Source organism: Berghia stephanieae, chromosome 3, assembly GCF_034508935.2.
Source record: "Berghia stephanieae isolate SIO BIC M18660-M18661 chromosome 3, UCSD_Bste_1.3, whole genome shotgun sequence".
Classification (NCBI taxonomy): domain Eukaryota; kingdom Metazoa; phylum Mollusca; class Gastropoda; order Nudibranchia; family Aeolidiidae; genus Berghia; species Berghia stephanieae.
The window spans coordinates 106,328,612-106,353,611 of NC_088362.1; the positions used below are offsets into that span (position 1 = coordinate 106,328,612).

The following is a 25,000-nucleotide window of genomic DNA, read 5'->3' on the forward strand; positions in this document are numbered from 1 at the left end:
TCTACCTCAATATTTCCATAATTTGCTCAGATTTATATATGTATTTTGTTTTTACTTGAAAAAAAGATCAAAGGCCGAAACGTCGTTTGTTTTGTGTTGTTCATTCATGAGTCAGATTTACTCCCTTTATCTTTATCTCCATTCTTCGTAGTGTTCTTCTGAAGTCTTCTGCGCCTTTTAGAATTAGAATGATGGGCTGCACAGTTTTTATCTAGAGATGTGCAGCTCAAAGACAACTTAACCCAGCGGTCGAGTCTTTAGTTTCTGTTTTTATCATTATTTTTTTAAGCAAGATTTATTAGTTTGATTTCGTTGATGATTTAAATTAGCGTCGATTGCCTGTCATGTGTTACAAATTCAATCTCCTGCATTTCAATTCAGAGTTTGAAAATTCGATTCTAAGTGTATTTTATAGACCCAATGAATATTCATATGGTCTTGCCCGAGAAAGCGTCCCTGCACATGCGCAATCACTTAAAAGTGAACCTTTTAGAAATTCATCTCAACTGTTTTTGAGTTATGCATGTCCCCATAAACCGGTAACTAAGGAAACAATAGGTTGATGGATTAAATTGACTCTTATGAAGTCAGGAATAAATACAAAAATATTCAAAGTTAATTATGTCTATTTTTCCTCTTTATTCAATTTCTATAAAATACACTGTTCTTATTTAAGGCTGTAATTTTTCTGGAAGAGTTTTTCGTGATTTTAGTTGTAATTGCTTTGCTGAAATAATATATTCCTTCTGAGTATATGAGAGTATTTAGATAAGCCATTTCTATTACATTGGACAAAGCTCACAAAACGTGATTAGAACAAAAACTTAGATCAACGGATACATTTGTTATTATTTTTTAAATTGTATGCAGGTCATTACACACAATGTGTTACAACAAATCTTTCTTGTTTGAACAGCTTTCGCTGTAACCGACGTAAACAGTTTTGCAGGTCTGATAACCGAACGCAATTATGGGCTTAGCATAACATTGTTCTAATTGGGAATATTTTGTGTGATAGCATTTCCATTACAAGAAACGATTTCATAACAATTTCGGATATCAGACCCGCAAATAAAATAAATAATAAAAATAAATTAATTTTCCTTTGTTCATCCCATAGGGCAAATTTGTCTCTAGAGTCTATTCCAAGGGAAGACTGGAATAACCCAGGCGTCCGCCGCAGTGCAGCGCCGCAAATTGAGCCAAGGGCGAGGTGACTTGCCCAAGGCCTCACAACGCAGCGGTGGGTGATCGAACTCGGTACCGTCCGGGTACGAAGCAAAGACCGTACCGCTTAGCCACGCTTCTGCCCCAGAAGTAAACGTTGACTATTGTAACAAAGTGCTGAATTTTTTTTTTAATACAACTATACTTTCTTCTTTTTAAACAGTTTCTTTATGGATTTTAAAATATTATTTAATTATCTCCGTTTTTTTTTTGTTTTTTTTTTCCTTCTTTGTTGTTGTTATTGATTTTGTTTTTAATTTTTTGGTTTTGGTTTTGATTTTGTTTTTTTTTCGCTTTCAGTTAGCATCTCATGCGTTAGATAGATGGATGGTATTGAATTATGTGATTTAACATAGATAATCCTCAGATAAATATGATGTGTGCTCTCATCTCTCTCTTCTCTCTATTCTCTCTCTTCTCTCTCTCCTCAAAACATTCATTTTTCCTCTCCTCTCTCTCTCTCCTCTCTCTCTCTCTCTCTCTCTCTCTCTCTCTCTCTCTCTCTCTTATCTCTCTCTCTTCCTCTCTCTCTCAATCTCTCTCAGACACCTCTCTCTCTCTCTCTCTCTCTCTCTCTCTGTCTCTCTTCCTCTCTCTCAATCTCTCTCAGACACACACACACTCTCTCTCTCTCTTTTCCTCCCTCTCAATCTCTCTCTCTCTCTCTCTCTCTCTCTCTCTCTCTCTCTCTGTCTGTCTCTGTGATGTATAAAATTGTGTGTGTGTGTGTGTGTGTGTGTGTGTGTGTGTGTGTGTGTGTGTGTGTGTAAGAATGCAAACTATTTTCAACGGGCGGGCCGGCCCACCGTCTATCCGTGTGTCCACATTGACGTAATCCCCCAAAATGAAAAATTAACAAAGACGTTTTTACCTCTAATCTCTCCCCCAGCCTCCACGGAAAGGATTCTAGCAGACGGGAGAAATATGAACGGATACGTAAGTACACTGTCACCTGCCATCATTTATTACTCATTATAATCTACATGTTATAAACTATAAACTAAACTTGTGCGGCCATGCGGTCTTTGTGGTATGACACTCGCTTTCGGATCGGAAGGTCCTGGGTTCGAGCCTCGCTCGGCGTATGGTCTCTTTACTCACATTCTCTCACTGTATTCAGTTGTAAAATGAGTACCTGGCCGTTAACAGCTTTTTTTTATTTTTTTTGTCTTTTGTTTTGTTTTTATTTTGCTTTTCTTTGTTTTTTGGAGGGGGTTGGGGGTTCGTTTGTTTTGTTTTTTGTTTTTTTTTTTTGTTTTTGTTTTTTGTTTTAATTTTTTGTTGGTCTTTAAAAACAAATTCTTGAGTAAAAAACTCACCCCTAATTGATCTTTTTGCGGCGCTGCACTGCGGCTGACGCCTTTTCTCCAGAAAGAATCAAAAGAAGAAGAAAAATCCCCAGAGCATGAATGCAGGGAACTCTTTTTCCGAGTCCTCTGTCCACTATACAATGAATGGTTGGGTAGCTGGGGTCGGTGAAATCTGACGAATAGTACTCTGCAGTAAACTAACATCCAAATGGTATCGAACAGTTGATACTGTACCCTTAAGGCTATGGTGACTGGCCTCATGTCGCAGATGGTTTACTTAAAGGAGAAAATGTAAGGAAATTGTATTGTGGATTTCAATAAACGATCGATCAATTTACTTAATTGAATTTTAAATGTATTGTATGTGACATTTATATTGATGATGTATTGATGCCCTTTTATGCTCTTAATTGTTTTGATACCTTGGTTTTGTTGGGGTTGTTTTTGGGTTTTCTTTAAGCGCTTTGAGGTTTCGACGAAAGGCGCTATATAAATATGCTTATTATTATTATTATTATTATTATCATCATCATCATCATCATCATCATCATCATCATCATCATCATCATCATCATTATTATTATTATTATTATTATTATTATTATTATTATTATTATTATTATTATTATTAATTTATGTTGTCTGTGGTTATTACTTTCCTTTATATGATATGCCATCGATCATGTGATCTCTTTTTCCTCTCTATATATGTGAATTGACAAGACAATCTGCATACCTAATCGGTCCAATTCCTTATCTGAAGTTATCTTGGGATTTACAATCCAAACACAAAGGGAGAGAATAATATTGATAAATTAAAGTCTTTTTATTGGATTCTACCAATTCTATCACTGTACTATTTTATTATTATTCTCCCCCCCCCCCCCTCTCTCTCTCTCTCTCTCTCTCTATCTCTCTCTCTGTCTCTCTCTCTCTCTCTGTCTGTATGTGTGTGTGTCTCTCTCTCTTTCTCTCCCCTCTCTCTCTCTCTCTTTCTCTCTCTCCCTCTCTCTCTTTCTTTCCTTCTCTCTCTATCTCTCTTTCTCTCTCTCTCTCTCTCTCTCTCTCTCTCTCTCTCTCTCTCCCTCTCCCTCTCTCTCTCATATATATATATATATATATATATATATATATATATATATTATATATATATATATATAATTCTCTTGTCCAATTTCCCTATTTATTTGTCGAGTACATCAATGTTTTCCCCCTTCAATCCCCCCATCCAAAATACACGTATTACAATATGCTTTTATCACCCATCTATCGACTCGTAACACACTATTAGAAAAACCCTTATGTCCACGATTACTCGACTCTATTCCTTTGACCCTTTTCACTTCACCCCAAATGGCCCGACCTCTTTCCATAAAACAGGCCTTTAATATAGATGTTTACTTTGTTGCAATACACTGTGTGTTTTGTTTTATTTTGGCTAGAAAACTTAAACTTCAAATATTATGTCGATAAAGTTGATCCCTCAATATATCAAAATAACTTAAACCTGATAATTCAAAGAAGTCTCGGGTTTGAGACTTTGACAAGCCAAGAGATATCTTAATTGATCGATATAATTTGTAGCAATAGTTTTGTGGCCAAAATAAATAAAACGTTCTGACAATGAATACAAATTTGGCCGATTGATCGGCTGATAACATTTCCACGCTATCATTATCGTAACTGGCCGCCTTGTCCCCTTGCATTTCCATTCGCAACTTGGCTCCCTACTGGCTTTTTATCGTTAATCTCATAATTGCAGATGGCCAAGGCCACTTACGGCTATTACTTTCTTTGATGATCCAAACGTGTAACGCCATGAGACACGGTTGGAGAAAACTTTGCCACACGTCAAACATGAGCTTTTATATTGAAGGAAAGAAATTAACGTCACTCAGCTATTTTTAGACAGCCATTTTGATGATAAGTTCTCACTAAAACCAGACTATAAATTATTCTCACAGTTTGTGGATTGATACATTATATCCGGCTGGCTTGTGATATGAGTATTTTACCGAAATGCATAGCATCAACAGGGCAAATAGACCAGTATCCACTAAATGTGTTCAAAACGCTTTACATAGAAGTCCAAAGTGCAACACAGAAATACTTAACGTGTAGTACGAGCCATTTCGCCTGTTAGGTGCCATTATGTTTTAAATCTTTTGACCGAGACAACATCGTTACTTGCCAGTGACACATTGTGCACCTGAGTATGATGAGACAATGCGACTAAAGAGCCTTTTTCCAAGAACTCATCTTTGCGCTGCTCACGGCGGGACTCGAACTTAGGACTCACAGGTCACAAACCAAGCACATATTATACCTAGCGCTGATTATACCACAAAGACAGATAAACTCTGAACAGTAGGTTACTCGTAAAATGCCAACCCATTGTCGTAACTCACGACTACTTCAGATTATCTTTACAACGATATTGAGAGGCGAGATGACCGAGTGGTTAAGTTAAGGCATTGCATTTTGACACAGGATGTCTCGAGTTTAAACCCGGCATCTATTTTTTAATTTGGCAAGACCCACAAATTTGCTCATTTGTTCAGCACGTGAATGAAGATATGTGTGAGCCAAGCTATTCAGAATTGGATTCAGTAGTCTGATGTGACGCCACCCGGCAACGGCGGCCATCTTGGTTCTAAACAAAAAAAAATCATTACTTTTTATTCTTCAAGCTGGCTAGAACTTTTCATATGTCTTGTGATCAGAATATGTAAAAGTCAAAACATGATCAAATTGATGGGGGTTTTTTTCCTCTGGATACGCTTTTATGCTCGCCGGAGAAATATTTCATACGGGCGTCCGCCATTTTCCCGATAGTTTAGAGCCAGTGTTACTAAGTTACCATGCGTCATTAGGAAGGAAGTTACGTTACGACTGTTGAATCCTATTGAAGGAAGAACTTGGGGTTAGTGTCTAATGGCTCATTCAGATGTACAGTTAATTTATCCACGGCCTGGACGGATATCCAGCTAGAAACTGTTGATGCTGCGTTTATAAAAAAAACTCACAACATCCACCAGCCGGATATAACGTACCGACACACAACACAATGTGTAACGTTAAGCCTTTATTGTCCGATTGGTAGAACTTAGTGAGAATTGCTATTAAAAATGGCTGGCTAAAACAAAATAAGAAAGAGCTGAGTGACGTCAATTTCGTTCCTTCCATAGACGATGTGACAACTGTTGAAAACTGAGCGTGTAAACGAAGAAAAAACTTGATATATGGCAGTTTTCACTTCGCCTACAGTTTCTGGATATCCCGTCCTGTCGTGGATAAATTAACCGAACGTCTAAACTGAAATTTATGATTAACTTGTGTAATCTTATTAGGTAGTCCCTATATCGTTATTCTTGCTTGGAAGGTCTTCCGGCATCGTTTAATTATAGTTCTATAATATAGGGAATGAGATTAGCGGAAGAGTAGCGTCCCTTGATTGGACGTCACCCATAGTCTGTGACGTCACTGTCGGAAAAGTTATTAGAGAGAGAACGTCATGTTGGTTGTGCGCATGACGTTCTCTCTTTAATAACTTTTCCGCCGGTGACGACACAGACTATGGATGACGTCCAATCAAGGGACGCTACTCTTCCGCTATAGATGTCGCTGTCTTTCAGTTATCACGTTTGAATAATAATTTCCTTGCGGTAATTTTAAGTGTATAAGTTAATTGGTTGGTCGGGGAACTCCAAAGGTGTTATCTCTCTTCAGTCATGTGTATACGGGAATGAATAATGTTTCTGTTGTAGTCGACAAATGTTTTTGCTTCTTTGCCAGAAAAAAAAACATGAGGAAAATCTAATTTCACATACCTTGGATGTCTCAAACCCACAATTCTCAAGACTCGAGATTTCTCGGAGAGAAATATTGTTTGTTTTTTTAATTTATTTATTTTGTAAAGCGCTTTGAGCACATTTAGTGGATATTGGCTCAATAAAAGCTCAAGTAATTTCTTACTTTGGAAAAACAAGTATTTAAAATTTTGGTCGGCAAACTCGTTCTTCCAATATCGATCAATTTAAATGATCATCATCTTAGTAAACACTCTCAACTGTGGAACTTACAAAGTCCAGGATTCGAAAGATTTTAGCAAGATGAGGGTCATTTTAATCGATCGATATTTGAAGAACGATTTTTCAGGCCAAAAATTTAGATATGTGTTTTTCCACAGTCCTACGTACTTTAAACCATTCACAATTTGTATTTCTTCTATTGCAATGAAAGGTCACCTAATAGGAAACATACTACAATACACATTGTTAATCAAATGCAGCATGAAAGGTCAGGGGTCGCGCGGATTTGGCAATCTGTCGGGACAAGCCATCTGGTAACAAGAAAAAGTAATGTTAAACAAGGCACCCCGTCATTGTTTGTTTATGTTGCCAAATTCAGCATCGTCATTTTACAAGTTGTAATTTAATATCATTGTTAAACTTAAATGAGCGTATTTGCTAAGTTAGAGAGAGAAATAGAAACTAAAAAAAAAAAAGAATGACTTTTATATAGAGCAATATCCACTTATTATGGTCAAAACGCTTTAAAAAGGATTCTAAGCCAACAGCAAAACTTAAAATGAAGGGCGATACATGACGCCTGTGAGAGCAATAACAATTTTTCAGAGACAACGCTGTTGCGACCAGGTACTCAATTTACACCTGAGTACGGTGAGAGAATGTGAGTAAAGAGCCTTTTTTAAAACCAAATGCTCAACTTCACTCCGCCCCAGTGCGGGACTCGAACCAAGGACCTGCATGCCCAAAGACGATAATTACACCACAAGACCACAAAGTTGCGCGTTTTAAGAGAGTGTGGGGCGGGGGGGGGGGGGGCGGGGCAAACGCGCCGCTGTTTGGATCATTAGGAATAGAGACCTTTCAGTAGCTACTCTTGTTAAAAGTAGAAATTGACTCCTCGCTGATTGATGTTGAAGATGGTCCTGTTAGGATTGATAGATGGGAAGCTCCGACTCAAGTTACAAATCAACTACAAAGATTGTAAACATATTCTCACCAACAGTTCTGACGCCAAGACAATCGTAACAAATACACAAACCCATTTCTGACCTGGTCCGTTTATCGTCTATTAGATAATAATAATAATAATAATAATAATAATAATAATAATAATAATAATAATAATAATAATAATAATAATAATAATAATAATAATAATAATAGTAATAGTAATAATAATAATAATAATAATAATAATAATAATAATAATAATGATAATAATAATAATAATAATAACAATAATAATAATAATAATAATAATAATAATAATAATAATAATAGTAATAATGATAATGCCCCGTGTGGTGTCCGGGGTCCCTCAACTGAGAGGGTCAAGAATAGCCCAACGCCAAGCCAGCGTGTCGTAAAAGGCGACTAATGGTGTGTGATTCCCCCATCTTTGAGTCACCTGGTCCTCCAGGTTGGGGGTTGGCAAAGGGTTAACACCCCTTTCCGTTAAACTCAAACCGTTACAGAAACACAGACAGACAAACTAAATCCTTTTTTTAGCTTGGGCGACCGAAGAGTTTCTGGAATTACAGAATTTATGAAGGACAACAGACAAAGCCGAAAGGACTCTGCTGACCCGATGACGTCTTCGCCAAACAAGCAGCTTCGAATCGCGTCGTGGAACATTCGCACCATGTATGAAGCAGGAAAAAGCTCTCAAGTTGTGACTGAGATGAGAAGATACAGGCTGCATATACTTGGAGTAAGCGAAACCCACTGGATACAATCCGGACAGAAACACCTCAAGTCTGGGGAGAAGATTTTATATTCAGGGAGAGGGGACGGGATTCATACACAGGGAGTAGGAATAATTCTAAGCAAGTTTGCCCAGAAGTCACTGAGAGGATGGGAACAATGCGGAGAAAGGATCATCATGGCGTCCTTTACAACACGGAGTAAGAAGATCAACATGAACATTGTACAGATCTATGCCCCAACAAATGATGCAATAGATGAGGACAAAGATACATTTTATGGTCTGCTACAACAAGTCATTGACAAGTTGCCAAGGAAAGACATCAACATATTGATGGGAGATGCTAATGCAAAAGTGGGACAGGATAACGTAGGCTATGAAGGTATCATGGGACGTCATGGCATGGGAGAAATGAATGATAATGGAGAGAGATTTGCAAATTTCTGTGCATTCAACAGTTTGGTGATTGGAGGATCAGTGTTCCCCCATAAGAGGATCCATAAAGCAACTTGGGTCTCACCAGATGGTGTGACAGAGAATCAGATTGATCATTTTTGTATCTCTCGTAGATTCAGACGTTCATTGGAAGATGTGACAGTACGGAGAGGGGCAGATGTTGGATCAGACCACCACCTGCTATTGGCAAAGCTTAAGCTTCGACTCAGAAAATACGGGGCCAGATCACATACAAGAAGAAAATTCGAGGTGAATGCACTTGATGGGGAAAAGAATGAGGAATTCAAACTACAATTGAGTAATAGATTCCAACCTCTTACTGAGCTCGAGGAGGACATAGATGTAGAGTCACATTGGGCAAAGGTCAAGGAAGTCTACATAACAACTTGCCACGAGGTATTGGGGGTAAAGAAATCGGAACATAAAGAATGGATAAGTCCAACCACCTTGGACCTTATTGAAAAGAGGAGAACAAGGAAGGAACAAGTGAATGCAAGCCGAACAAGGGCTTCAAGACTGGATGCACAAGAGCAGTATCGAGCCATAGCTAAGGAAGTCAAAAGATCTGTGAAGAAAGACAAGGAAGCATTCATGAACAGACTTGCAGAGAAAGCAGAAGCAGCAGCGACTGGAGGACACATGAGGATCCTTTATCAAACTACCAAGACACTTGCTGGAAAATATGGGAAACCAGAGGTACCAGTCAAAGACAAAGATGGGAAAACTATTTTTGGAAAAGAGGCTCAATCTGAACGATGGAGGGAACATTTCAACTGCCTTCTGAACAGACCACCACCAGACAACCAGCCAGAAATTTTGCCTGCAAGGAATGAGCTACCAATTAGCTGTGATCCACCATCGATAGCAGAGATTGTGGGTGCCATTAACAAGATGAAAAGGGGGAAAGCTGCTGGACCAGACCAGATTCCACCGGAGGCTCTAAAAGTTGATGCGAAAAGAAATGCTGAGGCCCTGCACCCACTATTTGAGAGAATCTGGAATGACGGGATATTCCCAAAGGATTGGAAGGAAGGACATCTTATCAAGCTTCCAAAGAAAGGGGACCTCAGTAATTGTAATAATTATCGAGGCATCACTCTTCTTTCTATCCCAGGAAAGGTTTTCAACCGTATTATTTTAGAGAGAATTAAGAATGCAACAGATGCTAAACTGCGGGACGAACAGGCAGGTTTTCGGAAAAACCGTTCAACCACCGACCAGATTGCCTCTCTGCGAGTCATAGTAGAACAGTCTATAGAATGGAACTCTCCTCTTATTGTCAACTTTCTGGATTACGAGAAGGCTTTCGACAGTATTGACAGAGCAACATTGTGGAAAATTCTGGCACATTATGGACTCCCTGAAAAGATAGTAAACCTCATTAAGGAAATGTATGAAGGATCAAGTTGCAGGGTTGTACATGAAGATCAGCTTACTGACAGCTTTGAAATTAAGACTGGTGTCAAGCAGGGATGCTTGCTCTCACCATTCCTGTTCATCCTTGCCATTGATTGGCTAATGAAGGAAACCTCCAAAGGGAGAAGAAATGGGATACAGTGGACCCCTGGACACAGTTGGATGATCTGGATTTTGCAGATGATCTGGCTCTTCTGTCCCACACCCAGGACCAGATGCAAGCAAAAACCACAATTATAAACAGCCTCTCGGAATCAATTGGTCTAAGAATTCACCCTGCAAAGTCAAAGGTCTTGAGGATAGGTACGCGTCAAAGGGAGCAGATCAAAGTAAAAGATCAGGAACTCGAAGATATAGACACTTTCTGCTATCTCGGAAGTATAATTGACAAGGATGGAGGCACGGAAGCAGAGGTGAAAGCACGAATAGGAAAGGCACAGGCTGCATTCACATCTTTGAACAGAGTTTGGAGAACTAAAGATATCTCCCTTCAACTAAAGCTAAGACTTTTCAACTCAAACGTGAAGTCTGTCCTACTGTATGGATGTGAAACTTGGAACGCATCACAGGCATGTATAAGGAGGGTACAGATTTTCGTAAACAGGTGCATGCGTAAGCTACTCAGAATAAAATGGATGGATAGAATAAAAAATGAAGAAGTATGGAAAAGAACACAGCAGAAACCAGTGGGAGAGGATATAGGAAGAAGACGGTGGAGGTGGATTGGACACACGCTTAGAAAGAATGACTCAACTATAACAAAGAAAGTATTGGACTGGAACCCTCAGGGCAGAAGATCAAGGGAAGGCCACGAGGAACATGGAGAAGAATTAAAGAAGCTGATATACAGAGAAGTGGTAAGACCTGGAATGAGATAAAAAAGTTGGCTCAGGATAGAGAAGGATGGAAACTGTTTGTCTGTGGCCTATACCCTGACCCAGGGTGAAAAAGGCAATGATGATGATGAATAATGATAATAATAATAATAATAATAATAATAATAATAATAATAATAATAATAATAATAATAATAATAATAATAATAATAATAATAATAATTCTTCTAGGTTCCATGCCTGGTCCAGGCTTCGGATACTGCATGAATTATCTCTCTCCATTCCTCCCTGTCTCTTGCTTTTTCAAACAGCTCTTGGATTGTTAGGTTGGTGAAGCCCTTCAGTTGGTCTAGGAGTGTTTTTCTTTGTCTCCCCCGGGCGCGTTTACCAGGTATTTTTCCACAACTTGCCAGGTATTCATTCTTATCTTTCCTTACTATGTGTCCGAAAAAGGATAGTTGTCGATCCACTATTAAGGGCATTAGTTTCCTTTGTTGGTATGTTTGTTTTAGCACTTCTTCGTTCGTTTTGTGTGCAGTATACGATATTCTCTGCATCCTTCTCAAGCACCACATTTCAAAAGCTTCAATGTTCTTTTGTGTTTCTGCATTTGTAGTCCAGCTTTCGCATCCGTATAACAAGATTGGCCACACGTAGCACTTCAAGACTCGGAATCTAATCCCGAACGACATCTGTTTGTTTTTCAAAATGTTTCCCAGGTCCATGAAGGCCTGTTTGGCTTGAGTTATTCTTGCTTATTAAATAGTAGTAATAATAGTAGTATAAATAATAATAATAATAATAATAATAATAATAATAATAATAATAATAATAATAATGATAATAATAATAATAATAATAATAATAATAATAATAATAATAATAATAATAATAATAATAATGATAATAACAATAATAATAATAATAATAATAATAATAATAATAATAATAGTAATAATAATAATAATATTTACTAAGATCTTATGACCTCACTGTTGGTCTGAAAACATTGACAAAAACTCAGTGATGTCAACTTCATTAATTTTATAGGATGAATGCTGTTGACGTCACTCGGTTGTTTGTTGATAACTATACAGAACTACAAGGACGATTAGCCAATTTAGCCAAGTCATTATATAATTTAAGTTACACATTCTTTCCCGTGTGGGTTCCAGCAGGCAAACCTGGTAAGCGTTCGAATTGTTAGATAAAAATAGACCTGCTCTATTTTCTATTTTCAAACGACTCCGTGATTATCGTTGCTATTTTACGCCGATTTGCCAGTAGCTCTCATCCATTCAATTAACAAGTACGTTGGATTCTGGCACCACTGTTAAAAAAACACATATCTGGACCCAATAACCTTGATACACCTGACTTGTAAGGGAGACAATTCTTATCTGCTCTCTCTCTCTCTCTCTCTCTCTCTCTCTCTCTCTCTCTCTCTCTCTCTCTCTCTCTCCTCTAACCCATCTCTCTCTCTTTCCCAAACATGTTCACTGGGACAAACTCATGTTTTATTAGAGATGTAGAAAATCATGTGAACTACCATATCAAAACGGTACTATGTTGAGGTCACTAAGGTGCTAAAAGTTAAATTTTAAGAAATATAGTATAAATATAAAATTTGGTTCCAGTTTGTATTTATATTGAAGAGTCAAAATCAATCTTAGCACCCTGTTCATCCCGATATTAACTCACTCAACCCTAACACCGACTATATCCGTAGTTTACGCGGGTTACTCTTACCCCATGCCTATTTATTACATTTTTCTGAGACAATTAATTATAGACGTAGTATCAAAGCTAACGTTTTTAGATCTGTTACACATGCTCATTTTTTATACATTTTTTTTCTCCAATTTTGAAAAGTAGCAAAAATCTCCAGGATTGAGTGAGTTAAAGCGTTCTGAGACGAAATGTCGGTGACAGATGTGTCATGTGAACAAGCAATTTGATCCAGACGTAGTAAACGAATTTCCATTTTTTTTTTTTTTTTTGGATGAATAAAGTATATCTTATCAAATTTATTACGCCACCATACTGCGTAGAAGAAAAAAACCCATTACAATGTCAATGATTTACTGGTTGAGACCAACTCCTTAGGTGGGTACCAGAGATAATAATATTTATCCAGTACTCCAAACAAATCCGGTCGGAAAATTGCTCATCGACTCGCCTTCAAATTAAACAGTTTAGTTAATGATGCTATTCATTACGACCAAGTCCATCCGTCTACCTGTGATAATACGAGACTGCTCGGTCAAAAAAAAAACCAAACGAGCATCTGCATCAATGGCAAAATTTGATTTGGCACATCTTCTCATAACGGTGTTATGTCAGGCGGGGTGAATTAGATTCTGAAAGTTGACCTGTCGATGTAAATAGCTAGATTTTAATGAATCTTTAATACTCCATTGGGATGAATGAATGTAGTTTCTCGTATTATGTCTAAAAGATGAAATTATTATTATTATTATTATTATTATTATTATTATTATTATTATTATTATTATTATTATTATTATTATTATTATTATTATTATTATTATATTATTATTATTATTATTATTATTATTATTATTATTATTACTATTATTATTATTATTATTATTATTATTATTATTATTGTTATTATTATTAGTAGTAGTAGTAGTAGTAGTAGTAGTAGTAGTAGTAGTAGTAGTAGTAGTAGTAATAGTAGTAGTAGTAGTAGTAGTAGTAGTAGTAGTAGTAGTAGTAGTAGTAGTAGTAATAGTAGTAGTAGTAGTAGTAGTAGTAGTAGTATTAGTAGTAGTAGTAGTAGTAGTAGTAAAAACTCATAACCTACCAACACACAAAACAATGTGTAACCTTAAACGTTTATAGTCTGATGAATACAATTTAGTGAGAACTACTCATAAAAATGGTTGACTAAAAACAATAACAAAGAGCTGAGTGACGTCAATTCCGTTGTTATTTCGGCTTTTATTTTCTAGATAGACCAAGATGAAATCTTACCCTTATATTGAATAGCCAGGGAGAATTTCAAATATTTATTTGGACCTCCGTGGAGTCCAAGCTTGTGAGTTTTTGGCAAAATGAGGCTCATTCAACCCTCTCCTTACCACCTACAGCGAAATCGTCACATTTGTTACGACACAATATACATTTTTTCTTATTCAGATTTATTTTGTACATTAGAAACTTTGAAAATTGATCTTTGTTTAATAAATAAGAACATAAAGTTGTTTTGTAGAGAGCTTGTTTGTGTTTAAAATATCTATTTTTCTGCTGGGTAAGCCTGTCATTTTGGGAAAATAATGAAAATGACCGGTAAGGAGAGCGTTAAATCGATCAATATGAAGGATGAGTTTTCTGGTCAAATTTTTAAATACGTGTCTTTTCACTGTACGGCAGTAAACTGGTTAAACAAGTTATCCCCATTGCCATGTCCGGTGTGTAGCACGCCAGAATGACTCTACCAAAAAAAAGACTCTAGAGTTAAATTGGCGTACGCGAGGGACACTCTATAGTTAGTCTCGCGGCCGCGAGGCTAACTATAGAGTCCGACTGGCGTACTCCAATTTAACTCTTAGAGTCTTTTTATGAAACCATCCTAAAATTTGACTTTTCCTTATTAACGACAAAATATTTTTTTTAATTTAAAAAAAAGTACAAAACAACAGCTTCACAAAGTAAGAGATGAATTCACAGCATTTCCAAAAAAAAATAATTTAAAAACCTAGTGCTAACACGGTAGTTTCGGTGTAGCACGCCAGAATGACTCTATCGCCAAAAAGACTCTAGAGTTAAATTGGCGTACGCGAGGCATACTCTAGAGTCAGTCTCGCGGCCGCGAGGCTAACTCCAGAGTCTTTTTGGCGATAGAGTCATTCTGGCGTGGTACACCGCCTTGAAATAAACGGACACACCATGCTACCTACCCCATCTGGCAGCAATTTAAAGCTTGGCACGAACTAGATACCCCAAGGCCAAACGCCAATATGGTTCTTAACTCAAAGAACAGAATTAGAATCTATGGAACTAACTTACTTTCTTGTCTTCACTCCCACCCACCTTTGTCCAGGTAAAAAGAAAAATCCATGAAAGTGTTGCCAAATATAGATTTTATTAATCTGTCATTATATTTTTTTTTTAACTTAGCGGAAAAAAAACAGATGATCTTTACAGTTGCGTCGTCTTGTAGGTCAATAGTGGGACCCTTTTTCTATTTGCCTTGTAAAATAATTTACTGTCATAATCATTGTCGTTTTGCATAGTCATTGTGTTAGGAAACAAATTGAATATTTAGAATGTGGGGAGATGAAGTGAGAGAGTGATTTGAATGGAGTATTGCATTATATCACGCCATCCTCATCCTTTTTCTCCCCTCCTCCTCCTCCTCCTCCTCCTCCTCCTCCTCCTTCTTCTTCTTCTTCTTCTTCTTCTTTTTTTCTTTTTTTTTCCTTTTGTCTTTTTTTTTCTGTTTGTTTCTTTGTTTTACACGGCATCAAAATGGCATCGCCCATGCACGCCCAAAAAAATAGAACAACAACAATTCTGATATCAACAGAAATTGCCCATGTTGTCCGAAGGGCAAATGAGGTGCCAAAAAAATGAAATACCTACAGCGGTGCTCGAGCACAGAACACCTCAAGTTTTCTGTGCAGTGCAATGTCAAACACTCGTCCACCCCACCCCCTTCATATGGCAGATTAATATAATATCATAATTTACTGTGGTTTTTATAGATAGTGTGCGATTGGCTAAGAAGCTCACAACATTGCCACCCGGAAGTATAACGGACCAACATACAAAACTATGAGTAACCTTAAACGTTTATAGTCTGGTTAATACGGTTTAGTGAGAATTACTCACAAACGTGGATGGAAAAAAAACAATAACAAAGACCTGAGTGACGTCAACTTCATTCTATCCATAGAGAAAAAAAGTAGTCCCCTTGAGCTATAATAATGTCCATGGAGCAGGAGTGTGTCCAGGCTTCTATAGCGTTAAACGGATACTAGCAATAGGATTCAATAGTCTGATGTCATGTCGCCCAGCAACGGCGGCAATCGTGGTTCTATACAAAGAAAATCGGTACTTTTTATTCTTCATGCTGGCTAGAACTTTTCATGTCTTGTAATCAGAATGTGTAAAAGTCAAAACATGATCAGATTTATAATGGGTTTTTTTTTCCTCTGGATACGTTTTTATGCTCGTCGGAGAAATGTATATTTCATAAGGGCGTCCGCCATTGTTCCGATAGTTTAGAGCCAGTTACTAAGTTACCATGCGTCATTACGAGGGAAGTGACGTTACGACTGTTGAAGCGTATTGTAATAATGACAATGTGAAAGTCTATCAGTCTTCAAACGGCATCTAAAAACCGATCTTTTTCATTCTGCTTTTCGTGATTCTATGTGAACTTCGAACAAGATATGTGTGTGTGACTGTTGTGGTGATTTTGTAGCCGAATGAATGAACTTATGTGATACCAAAAAAAACTAATGTAAAGCACCTTTGAGCACTATTCGTGGATACTTGCGCTATATCAAATAATAATTATAATAATACTATCATTTGGTAATTTTACAAACAATGTTGAGCGTGTTCAGTAGTCGAGTAGGGGACAATGATTGAATTTTTCTTGGCTCGACCGGCTTGTCTCTATGGATATAACACCGTACCCACATTACCCCATTCGACCCAGGTGTTAATGAATACCTGACTATAGGCAGTGGCGGTAGTTTTAGAGTACTACAAGAGTACTGTAAAAATAAATGACACCAAACAGACGATTGAACTAGAAATAAAAATAAATAAAAATGATTTAATTTCCCTTTATTCATCTCCAAGGGAAAATTTGTCTTAAGCTTCGTATTCCAAGAAAAGACTGGAATGATCCATGGATCATAATATGTCCTGCTGGGATAAGAAATGAATCACTGTGAAGCGCACTGCGCTGTAACACAGGTTATGTGAATGCGAAACAGCTTTTAGCTGTTGACTGGAAAGAGGAATCAACAAAAATTAACATAACAGCTCCAAAAAAAAAAAAGGAACTAATTACATAGCATAGAACATTTCGGGCTCAAAATCTTTCCCCAGTCAATAACAAAAAACAATACGGAACAAAAATGTAATGTAAAAAAAAATAATAACACGGGTTCCAATCTCATTGGAAGTGTAAAACCACTCTCCCGGAGGACTGGTTACATACGTTGTGTATATCATATTCTGGTTTTTAGAGTGATGGCATCTTATTTTCTATCCTAATTATATGCTGATCGTCTATAGAGATCACCCCTCCTCTGTCTCCTATACTTCCTGTAATCCTAAGAATCTTCCAAGAGCATCCCGCTACTGAAATAGTTATGACGTCTTATGATTCAATACGGAACCCGTTCATTATTAGTCCTCCAAAGGACTGATTACATACACACTTCCACGGAGTTTGGAACCGGAAGAGTAGAATAAGTGACGTCACGACTCCACTGCCCTATTAAAAGTGGTAATGGTTATAGGAGCGGCTGTCTAATCACTTCTTGTCCAGGGAAACGATTGTGAAAAAATTAAAGACATCTTCTGCCCTGTTTTTGGGGGGGGGGGGGGGGTTGTTTTTTGTTTTTGTTGTTTTTGTTTTTTTGTTTTTTTTGTTTGTTTGTTTGTTTTTTTGTTTGTTTTTTTTTATCCTACTCTTAAGTTTTACCGTTAGAATTGTTTTTGTTGTTGGGTGAGGAATGGTTTGGCCCAAAATGTTTCTAGTACTTAAATATTTCGTTCCGTTTTTTTTTAAAGCAAATAATAATATATTCCATTTTATTCAATACTTACGGTAAATCGAAATAGGCTACACTGTCCTTTGTTCTATTTCAGTATGTAATTTTTACTATTGTATCGGTTTGTTACTGCACGCCGGGATGAGTTCCCTCCATCGTCATCATCATCATCATCACCATCATCATCATCATCATCATCATCAGTATCATCAACATCATCATCATCATCATCATAATCATCATCAGTATCATCAACATCATCATCATCATCATCACCATTATCATCATCATCATCATCATCAGTATCATCATCATCATAATCATCATCATCATCATCATCATCATCATCACCATCATCATCATCATCATCATCATCATCATCATCATCATCATCACCATCATCATCAATCATCATCATCATCATCATCATCATCTCACCATCATCATCACCATCATCATCATCATCATCATCATCATCATCATCATCATCATCATCATCATCATCAACAACAACAACAACAACAACACAAGTCATGCCGCTATTAGCATTGATATCCACAAAGGATCTCAGGCACTTTTTAATCAAAATGCATTCATTCACACAGTAAAATGGGAAGGCGAATCGTATTTTTAAGAAATTATCTTCAAGCCACACGAGCCCCAGTCAAAGGGACGGAACTGTGAATAATGCCACAACATTCACAGGCTAGTTTTGGTAATGTCCCCTGAAAAGAGAGAGCGCGCGCCCGCGAGAGAGACGCAGAGAGAGAGAGAGAGAGAGAGATTGTGTATCCTCGAATGTTATTGTTATTGTCCTTGTGGCTGTTTACGTGAACATGGTTAACATTTAGATAGTAAGAAACTCGCAACATTGCCATCCGGAAGTATAACGGACTAACACACAAAACTCTGTGTAACCATGAACTTTTTTTAGTCTGGTTAATACAGTTTAGTGAGAAGTACTCATAAACGTGGATGGCAAAAAAACAAAAACAAACACCCGAGTGACGTCATCTTCATTATATCTATAGATAGTGTGCGCTTGGCTAAGAAGTTCACAACATTGCCATCCGGAAGCATAACGGACCAACACACAAAACGGTGTGTGTAACCTTAAACGTTTATAGTCTGGTGAATGCAGTTTAGTGAGAATTACTCATAAACGAAGATGGCAAAAAACAAAAACAAACACCCGAGTGACGTCATCTTCTTTGTATCTATAGATAGTGTGCGCTTTGCTAAGAAGTTCACAACATTGCCATCCGGAAGCATAACGAACCAACACACAAAACTGTGTGTGTAACCTTGAACGTTTATAGTCTGGTGAATACAGTTTAGTGAGAATGACTCATAAACGCGGATGGCAAAAAGCAATAACAAAGACCTGAGTGAAGTCAACTTCATACTATCTATAGAATGGGATGGGAGATTTGGGAAGGGGAAGAGACCTTTAATGAATAAAAATAAATAAAAAAATAGAGACGAATATTCCCACCAATCGTCCTACGGGGAAATCTATAAAAATATCCCAGGTGAAAGCAACGAATACAGCTCTACAAAGGGAAGAAAAAGGGCTTAATTTCTTGTTCATGGAGAAAAAAAGAGATGAATTGAGCTTAAAATTGAGCTTTATATAGCGCAATATCCACTAAATGTGCTCAAAGCGCTTTACAAGGGGTCAACAGCAACATTTAACATGTACGACGGGACATGCCACCGGTAAGCGATATTACAAATTTTCGGACAAACACACCGCTGGTTAACGACCAGGTATTCGTTTTACACCTGAGTACGGTGAGAGAAAGGACTCAACTATGCGCCGAGCACGAGGATCGAACCCGGGACCTTCCGATCCGAAAGCGAGTGTCATACCACTAGACCACATAGCCGCACAATGAGATAGCGACAGTGGGGGGGGGGGGGTTTGAGTCGACCCTGGGGAATCAGCTTACATGTGCAATGCTTTTCCATTTGGTCATCTCGCCCCTTGTGTCAACGGTGAACACTTTATGAACTAAGTGTGTATTTGTACGGATCTTAGTTTTTAAATCTTGTATTGTTATAGAAAATTAACTTTTTTTTTCTTTCAAATTCTTCTTGCCTTTAAGTATTTTTTATGAAGTTTATTGAACGGATGTGAATTGGTTGTGTGTTTGTTTGAGTGTGTGTGTGTGTGTATGTGTTTGCATGTCTGCGTGTGTGTGTGTGTGTGTGTGTGTGTTATATGCCAAGGCAATGAAATAGTTTAGTTTATAGTATAGGAAGGCAGTATGATGGATGCGACAAAGAGGGTTGTCCTGTGATGTTGGTATTAAATGAGCCATGACGCTCTGCTGGGTGTCACAGGCGACGACAGAGGGTTAAAACAATTTCGTTTTCCTTGGCAGACAGGGTTAAATGAATGTATCCGTCAAAATTTGGCGTTGTTAAACGTGGGACAAAGTCAGCCTTCATTTCTTGACGATTTGATCCCAATGCGTCCAATGATGAAGATAAATTATTAAAATTTATGAAAAGAACATTGTCTTTAAGATCATTATGTATTTTCTCATTTAATTTCATAAGTATTTTTTTTTTGTTTTTTTTTTTAAGTAGAACATTTAGATAGCGCAATATCCACTAAACGTGCTCAAAGCGCTTTACAAAGGGTCCCTGGCCAACAGCAACACGTAACATAATATAGAACGAGACAAGATGCCTGCTAGGCGATTTTACTTTTTTTTTCCGACAGAGATAAAGCTGTTAACGTCCAAGAACTCATTTTACACCTGAGTAAGATAAGAGAATATGAGTAAAGAGCATTTTCCAAGGACTCAACTATGCGCCGAGCAAGGCTCGAACCCAGGACCTTCCGATCCGAAAGCGAGTGTCATAACACAAGACCATATAGCCACACAATTGGATTTTTATAGCCATGCAGAAGAACAAAAGGCGACAATACTTTAAATATCTGATTTCATTTTAGAAATTCAATCGAGAATACGTTTCAACAGTCGCAACGTCACTTCGCTCGTAATGACGCATGGTAACTTAGCAACTGGCTCTAAACTATCGGAACAATGGGGACGCCCTTATGAAATATTTCTCCGACGAGCCTTAAAGCGTATCCAGAGGAGAATAAAAACATTATAAATCTGATCATGTTTTGACTTTTACACATTCTGATCACAAGACACCCAAAGTTCTAGCCAGCATGAAGAATAAAAAGTAGCGATTTTCTTTGTTTAGAACCACGATGGTCGCCGTTGCTGGGCGTGACATCAGACTATTGAGTCCAATTGTTAATACTATTATTTTTTTAAAGGAGTAGCCATTTCACACACGCACCCCACCCCCATACATCTATACTGCTTGTTTTTAGTTACTCAGGAGTATTCCTATAAAATTATATTTCAATTGAAGTAAGTGAAGCATGTCATTATTTAACATTCGAGCTTGACAACAATGAAGAATACGGGGCCGATAATTAAAAAAACAGATTACGATGAAACACTTTTGGCTCAAAAGTTATGTGTCTTTATTAATATCTGCTGCATGAGAGAAGATGATGGAATTTTTTTTTTCCGTGAACAAAATATAAAAAGCTAATTCTTCTTCTCCTGCATCATCATTTTCATCGCCTATGTCATTATCATCATCATCATCATCATCATCATCATCATCATCATCATCATCATCATCACTATCATCATCATCATCATCATCATCATTTTAATTATCATCATCATCATCATCATCATCATCATCATCATCATCATCATCATCATCATCATCATCATCATCATCACCACTACTACCATCACATTCATCATCAATAATGTTAACCCCGTATCAAAAAACTTAAAACTTACCATCAACACTTTTATCACCACCAAAACCAACAATATTAATATTAATTTTACCACATTCCAAACACATCAAACTTCAATGACGACATTAAAATCAGACACCTTCTTTTAATAAAACATACACATAACATTATCCATACACACAGACAATCCCCACAAACCCACACACACCCTTACAAATTCTCCACTAACACACACACAAACACACACACACACACACACACACACACACAAACACAGATAAATTCTTATCTCATTTAATACCCTCCTAACATTCCATCCAACCTATGATCAAACGTTCCAGTATACAATATAAACAAACAAACGCACACACAGACAAACCCACATTATTTTCATATCGATTACAAACAAAGGAATGTACACCCACTTAAAAGCAACTAGAATTATTTACACTTCAAAGGTTCTATTAGATAGACACAGGATGGGGGGGGGGTATGATGCTTTAGAACCATAAGGCCCATGGAGTCTGGAGTTTATCCCGGTTTCTGAAGCATTAGACGGACAATAGCAATTGCTTGGTACCTCGTTGAAAGGACGCCTGTCTATCGTAAAGTGCTTTCCGCGAGATGCCGGAAACAGCTATCCTATCACACAGGGGTATGTGTGTGTGTGGGTGGGGGGGGGGGAGAGAGAGGAGAGTTAAAAATAAATATCATATATAAAAGATAATTGATATTATAAATTATGAGTTAAAATACCTTTACCCTCTTTTTTTTTCTACTCAAAATCAACTTTAAAAAGTGAAAACTGATGAATCATAGATTTTAAACAATCAACCCCATGGACCGATTGAACTTCAAAGCTGGAAGCTTTTTGAACATAAGTACTAATAGCTTATTATATTTGTGGTTAACTTGAGTTATAGAGAGACACAACGAGAGAGAGAGAGAGAGAGAGAGAGAGAGAGAGAGAGAGAGAGAGAGAGAGAGAAATAGAGAGAGGGGAGGGGGAGCTGAAAAATACGCTCATTGAGGTTTAATATGAGACACACACACACACAAACACAGAGAGAGAGAGAGAGAGAGAGAGAGAGAGAGAGAGGGGGGGGGGGGGGCAAGAAAAAGTTGTATGACATCTGCCGCATTCCTTCTGTCTGGTATTGTGTCGGCGGAATAGGTTGAAGAAAGAAAATTGAGATGAGGAGTCAGGAAATATTGGAAATTTAAGATCATTGAAGTTGAAGAAACAAAATGAATTAAAATGATATAAAGAAATAGATAAATTTTAGTTGTCCCGGATTAACACCATGCTAAATGCGCTTCACGTTTCATTCATTCGCCTAGCTGGCCATATGAAACCATTATTTTTTCCATTTCAACAGGACCTACCAGTCGCTTATTATGGATAAAATGAAGATGACGTCACTTTGGTCTTTGTTATTGTTTTTTGCCATCTGCGTTTATGAGTAATTCTAACTAAACTTTATTATCCAGACTATAAGAGTTCATGGTTACACATAGTTTTGTGTGTTGGTCCGTTATACTTCCGGATGGCAATGTTATGAGCTTCTTAGCCCAAGCGCATACTACTATCTATACGTCATTTATTTGTATTAGTACTCTAACAATACCCGTCACTGCCTGTAGACAGGTACTCATTCACGCTTGAGCCGAGTGGGGTAAAGTGTATAAAGTGCCAAGACACAAGACACCACAACGCTGAGTCACCGGACCAAAACACACTGTCCTCAATGGCGGCATTTATTTTAAATCAACAAAAAAAAAAATTTAAGTAATCGTTCAGTGCCATTAGATTAGGCTCATAAAGCTGGAATTTGTCCCGGTTTCTCTAGCGTGAAACGGATAATAGCAATTACTTGCTACCCTTTGGACAGGACGTTGGCCTAATCAGAAAGTACTTCCCGCCAGATTTAACAGAGCTAGCTCACTGCTGGGTGGAAAGAGGCGTCAGAAAAATAATAAAAATCCCGACTTGGCTTTGGATCGATTTCGATCCCTTTGCGTGTGAAGCGAGTGCTTTACCTACTGAGCAATCGGAAACCCACATTTTTAAAATTTCAAAATTTATAAAAGAAACTTAGAATTTTATTATAAGCATCGGATTCATCCTGAAATAATATAATACCGTTTTGAGACGACTGGTCACATGATTTGTTAAGTGCATTTTATTTACATCCTTTCTATAGGGAATGAGCTTAGCGGAAGAGTAGCGTCCCTTGATTGGACGTCACCTTACAGAGAGAACGTCACTTTGGTTTTGAAGTGTCTCAAGCCGCTTTCACCGGAAGCGAGGACGAGAGACGCATGCGCACAACCAACATGACGTTCTCTCTCTAATAACTTTTCCGCCGGTGACGTCACAGACTATGGGTGACGTCCAATCAAGGGACGCTACTCTTCCACTAATCTCATTCCCTATAATGAAAATGCATCTTATTTTTTTTTATTTTTTTTTTTTGACGTGCTTGGCTTAATCCTCTCTTTATTACCCCGACGTCTTCCCTTTATCCCTTGATTTACCTCGGTGATTTACCCTGTCAGTTTGGGATTTACCCTTTATTTTCTGGTAAGTAATATTTATATCTCCTGTATGAATAACAATGTGGAGTTGGATGTAAGCTTCGATTTAAAAATACGAAAACAGATAGAATGGACGGTTCGGGTTTTCCCTTTATCGACAAAACAGGATGAATGAAGCACTACAGACGAATGAGATAATGCGATAGTGGCTTTGTTAAGATGAATAAACAAAATTATTTCATTCGTCTGTGATGTTTCATTCATCCTGTTTTGTCGATAAAGAGGAAACCCGAAACGTCCATTATATCCGTTTTTTTTGTATTTTAAATTGAAGCTTACATTCAATTTTACATTGTTATTTATTTCTTCAAGCTTCCAGCAGCTCCATTGACATATCACCTGCATGAAAATTAGAACTGTCTTCCTTGAAGTCTTCCTTCAGAGCCACTAGGCCCGTGGAGCCAGAGTTTATCCCGGTTTATATAGTTTGAAACGGACATTAGCAATTTCTTGCCACCCTTTTGATAGGACGCTAGTCTATCGCTAAGTACTTTCCGCCAGATCAAACAGATCCAGCTACCCAATCACTGCTGGGTGGACAGTAGGGTCAGAAAAAAAATCTCGAGTTCACCCGGGATCGATCTCGGTCCCTTTGCGTGTGAAGCGAGTGCTCTACCGACTGAATTCTGTCGAGACCCCCTGTCTTCCTTGAACGTCGGCAAAATAGCAAGAATTTTTCTGGTTTCAAGAATGATGAACTTACTTTGTATTTCTAGTCCCTGGGTTAACTCCGTCATAATACTGTTTTGAAACGGTGTGTCACTTTTTAAAAATTTAAATTTTGGCCAGTAAACTCGTCCTTCAGTAATAAGTGCGGCTATGTGGTCTAGTGGTATGACACTCGCT

At 37.7% G+C, this 25,000-nt stretch overlaps 1 protein-coding gene across 5 annotated transcripts in view; it reads left to right on the forward strand.

The window, feature by feature from the left end:
• LOC144969088 (septin-2-like) overlaps positions 1–25,000 on the forward strand; it is a 123,439-nt gene that overhangs the window by 44,558 nt on the left and 53,881 nt on the right. For all 5 annotated transcript variants that reach the window (XM_078908131.1, XM_078908135.1, XM_078908132.1 and 2 more), the window contains one exon: positions 2,117–2,163. In XM_078908131.1, coding sequence (XP_078764257.1) covers positions 2,117–2,163 — 47 coding nt within the window. The remainder of the gene's footprint in view (positions 1–2,116; positions 2,164–25,000) is intronic.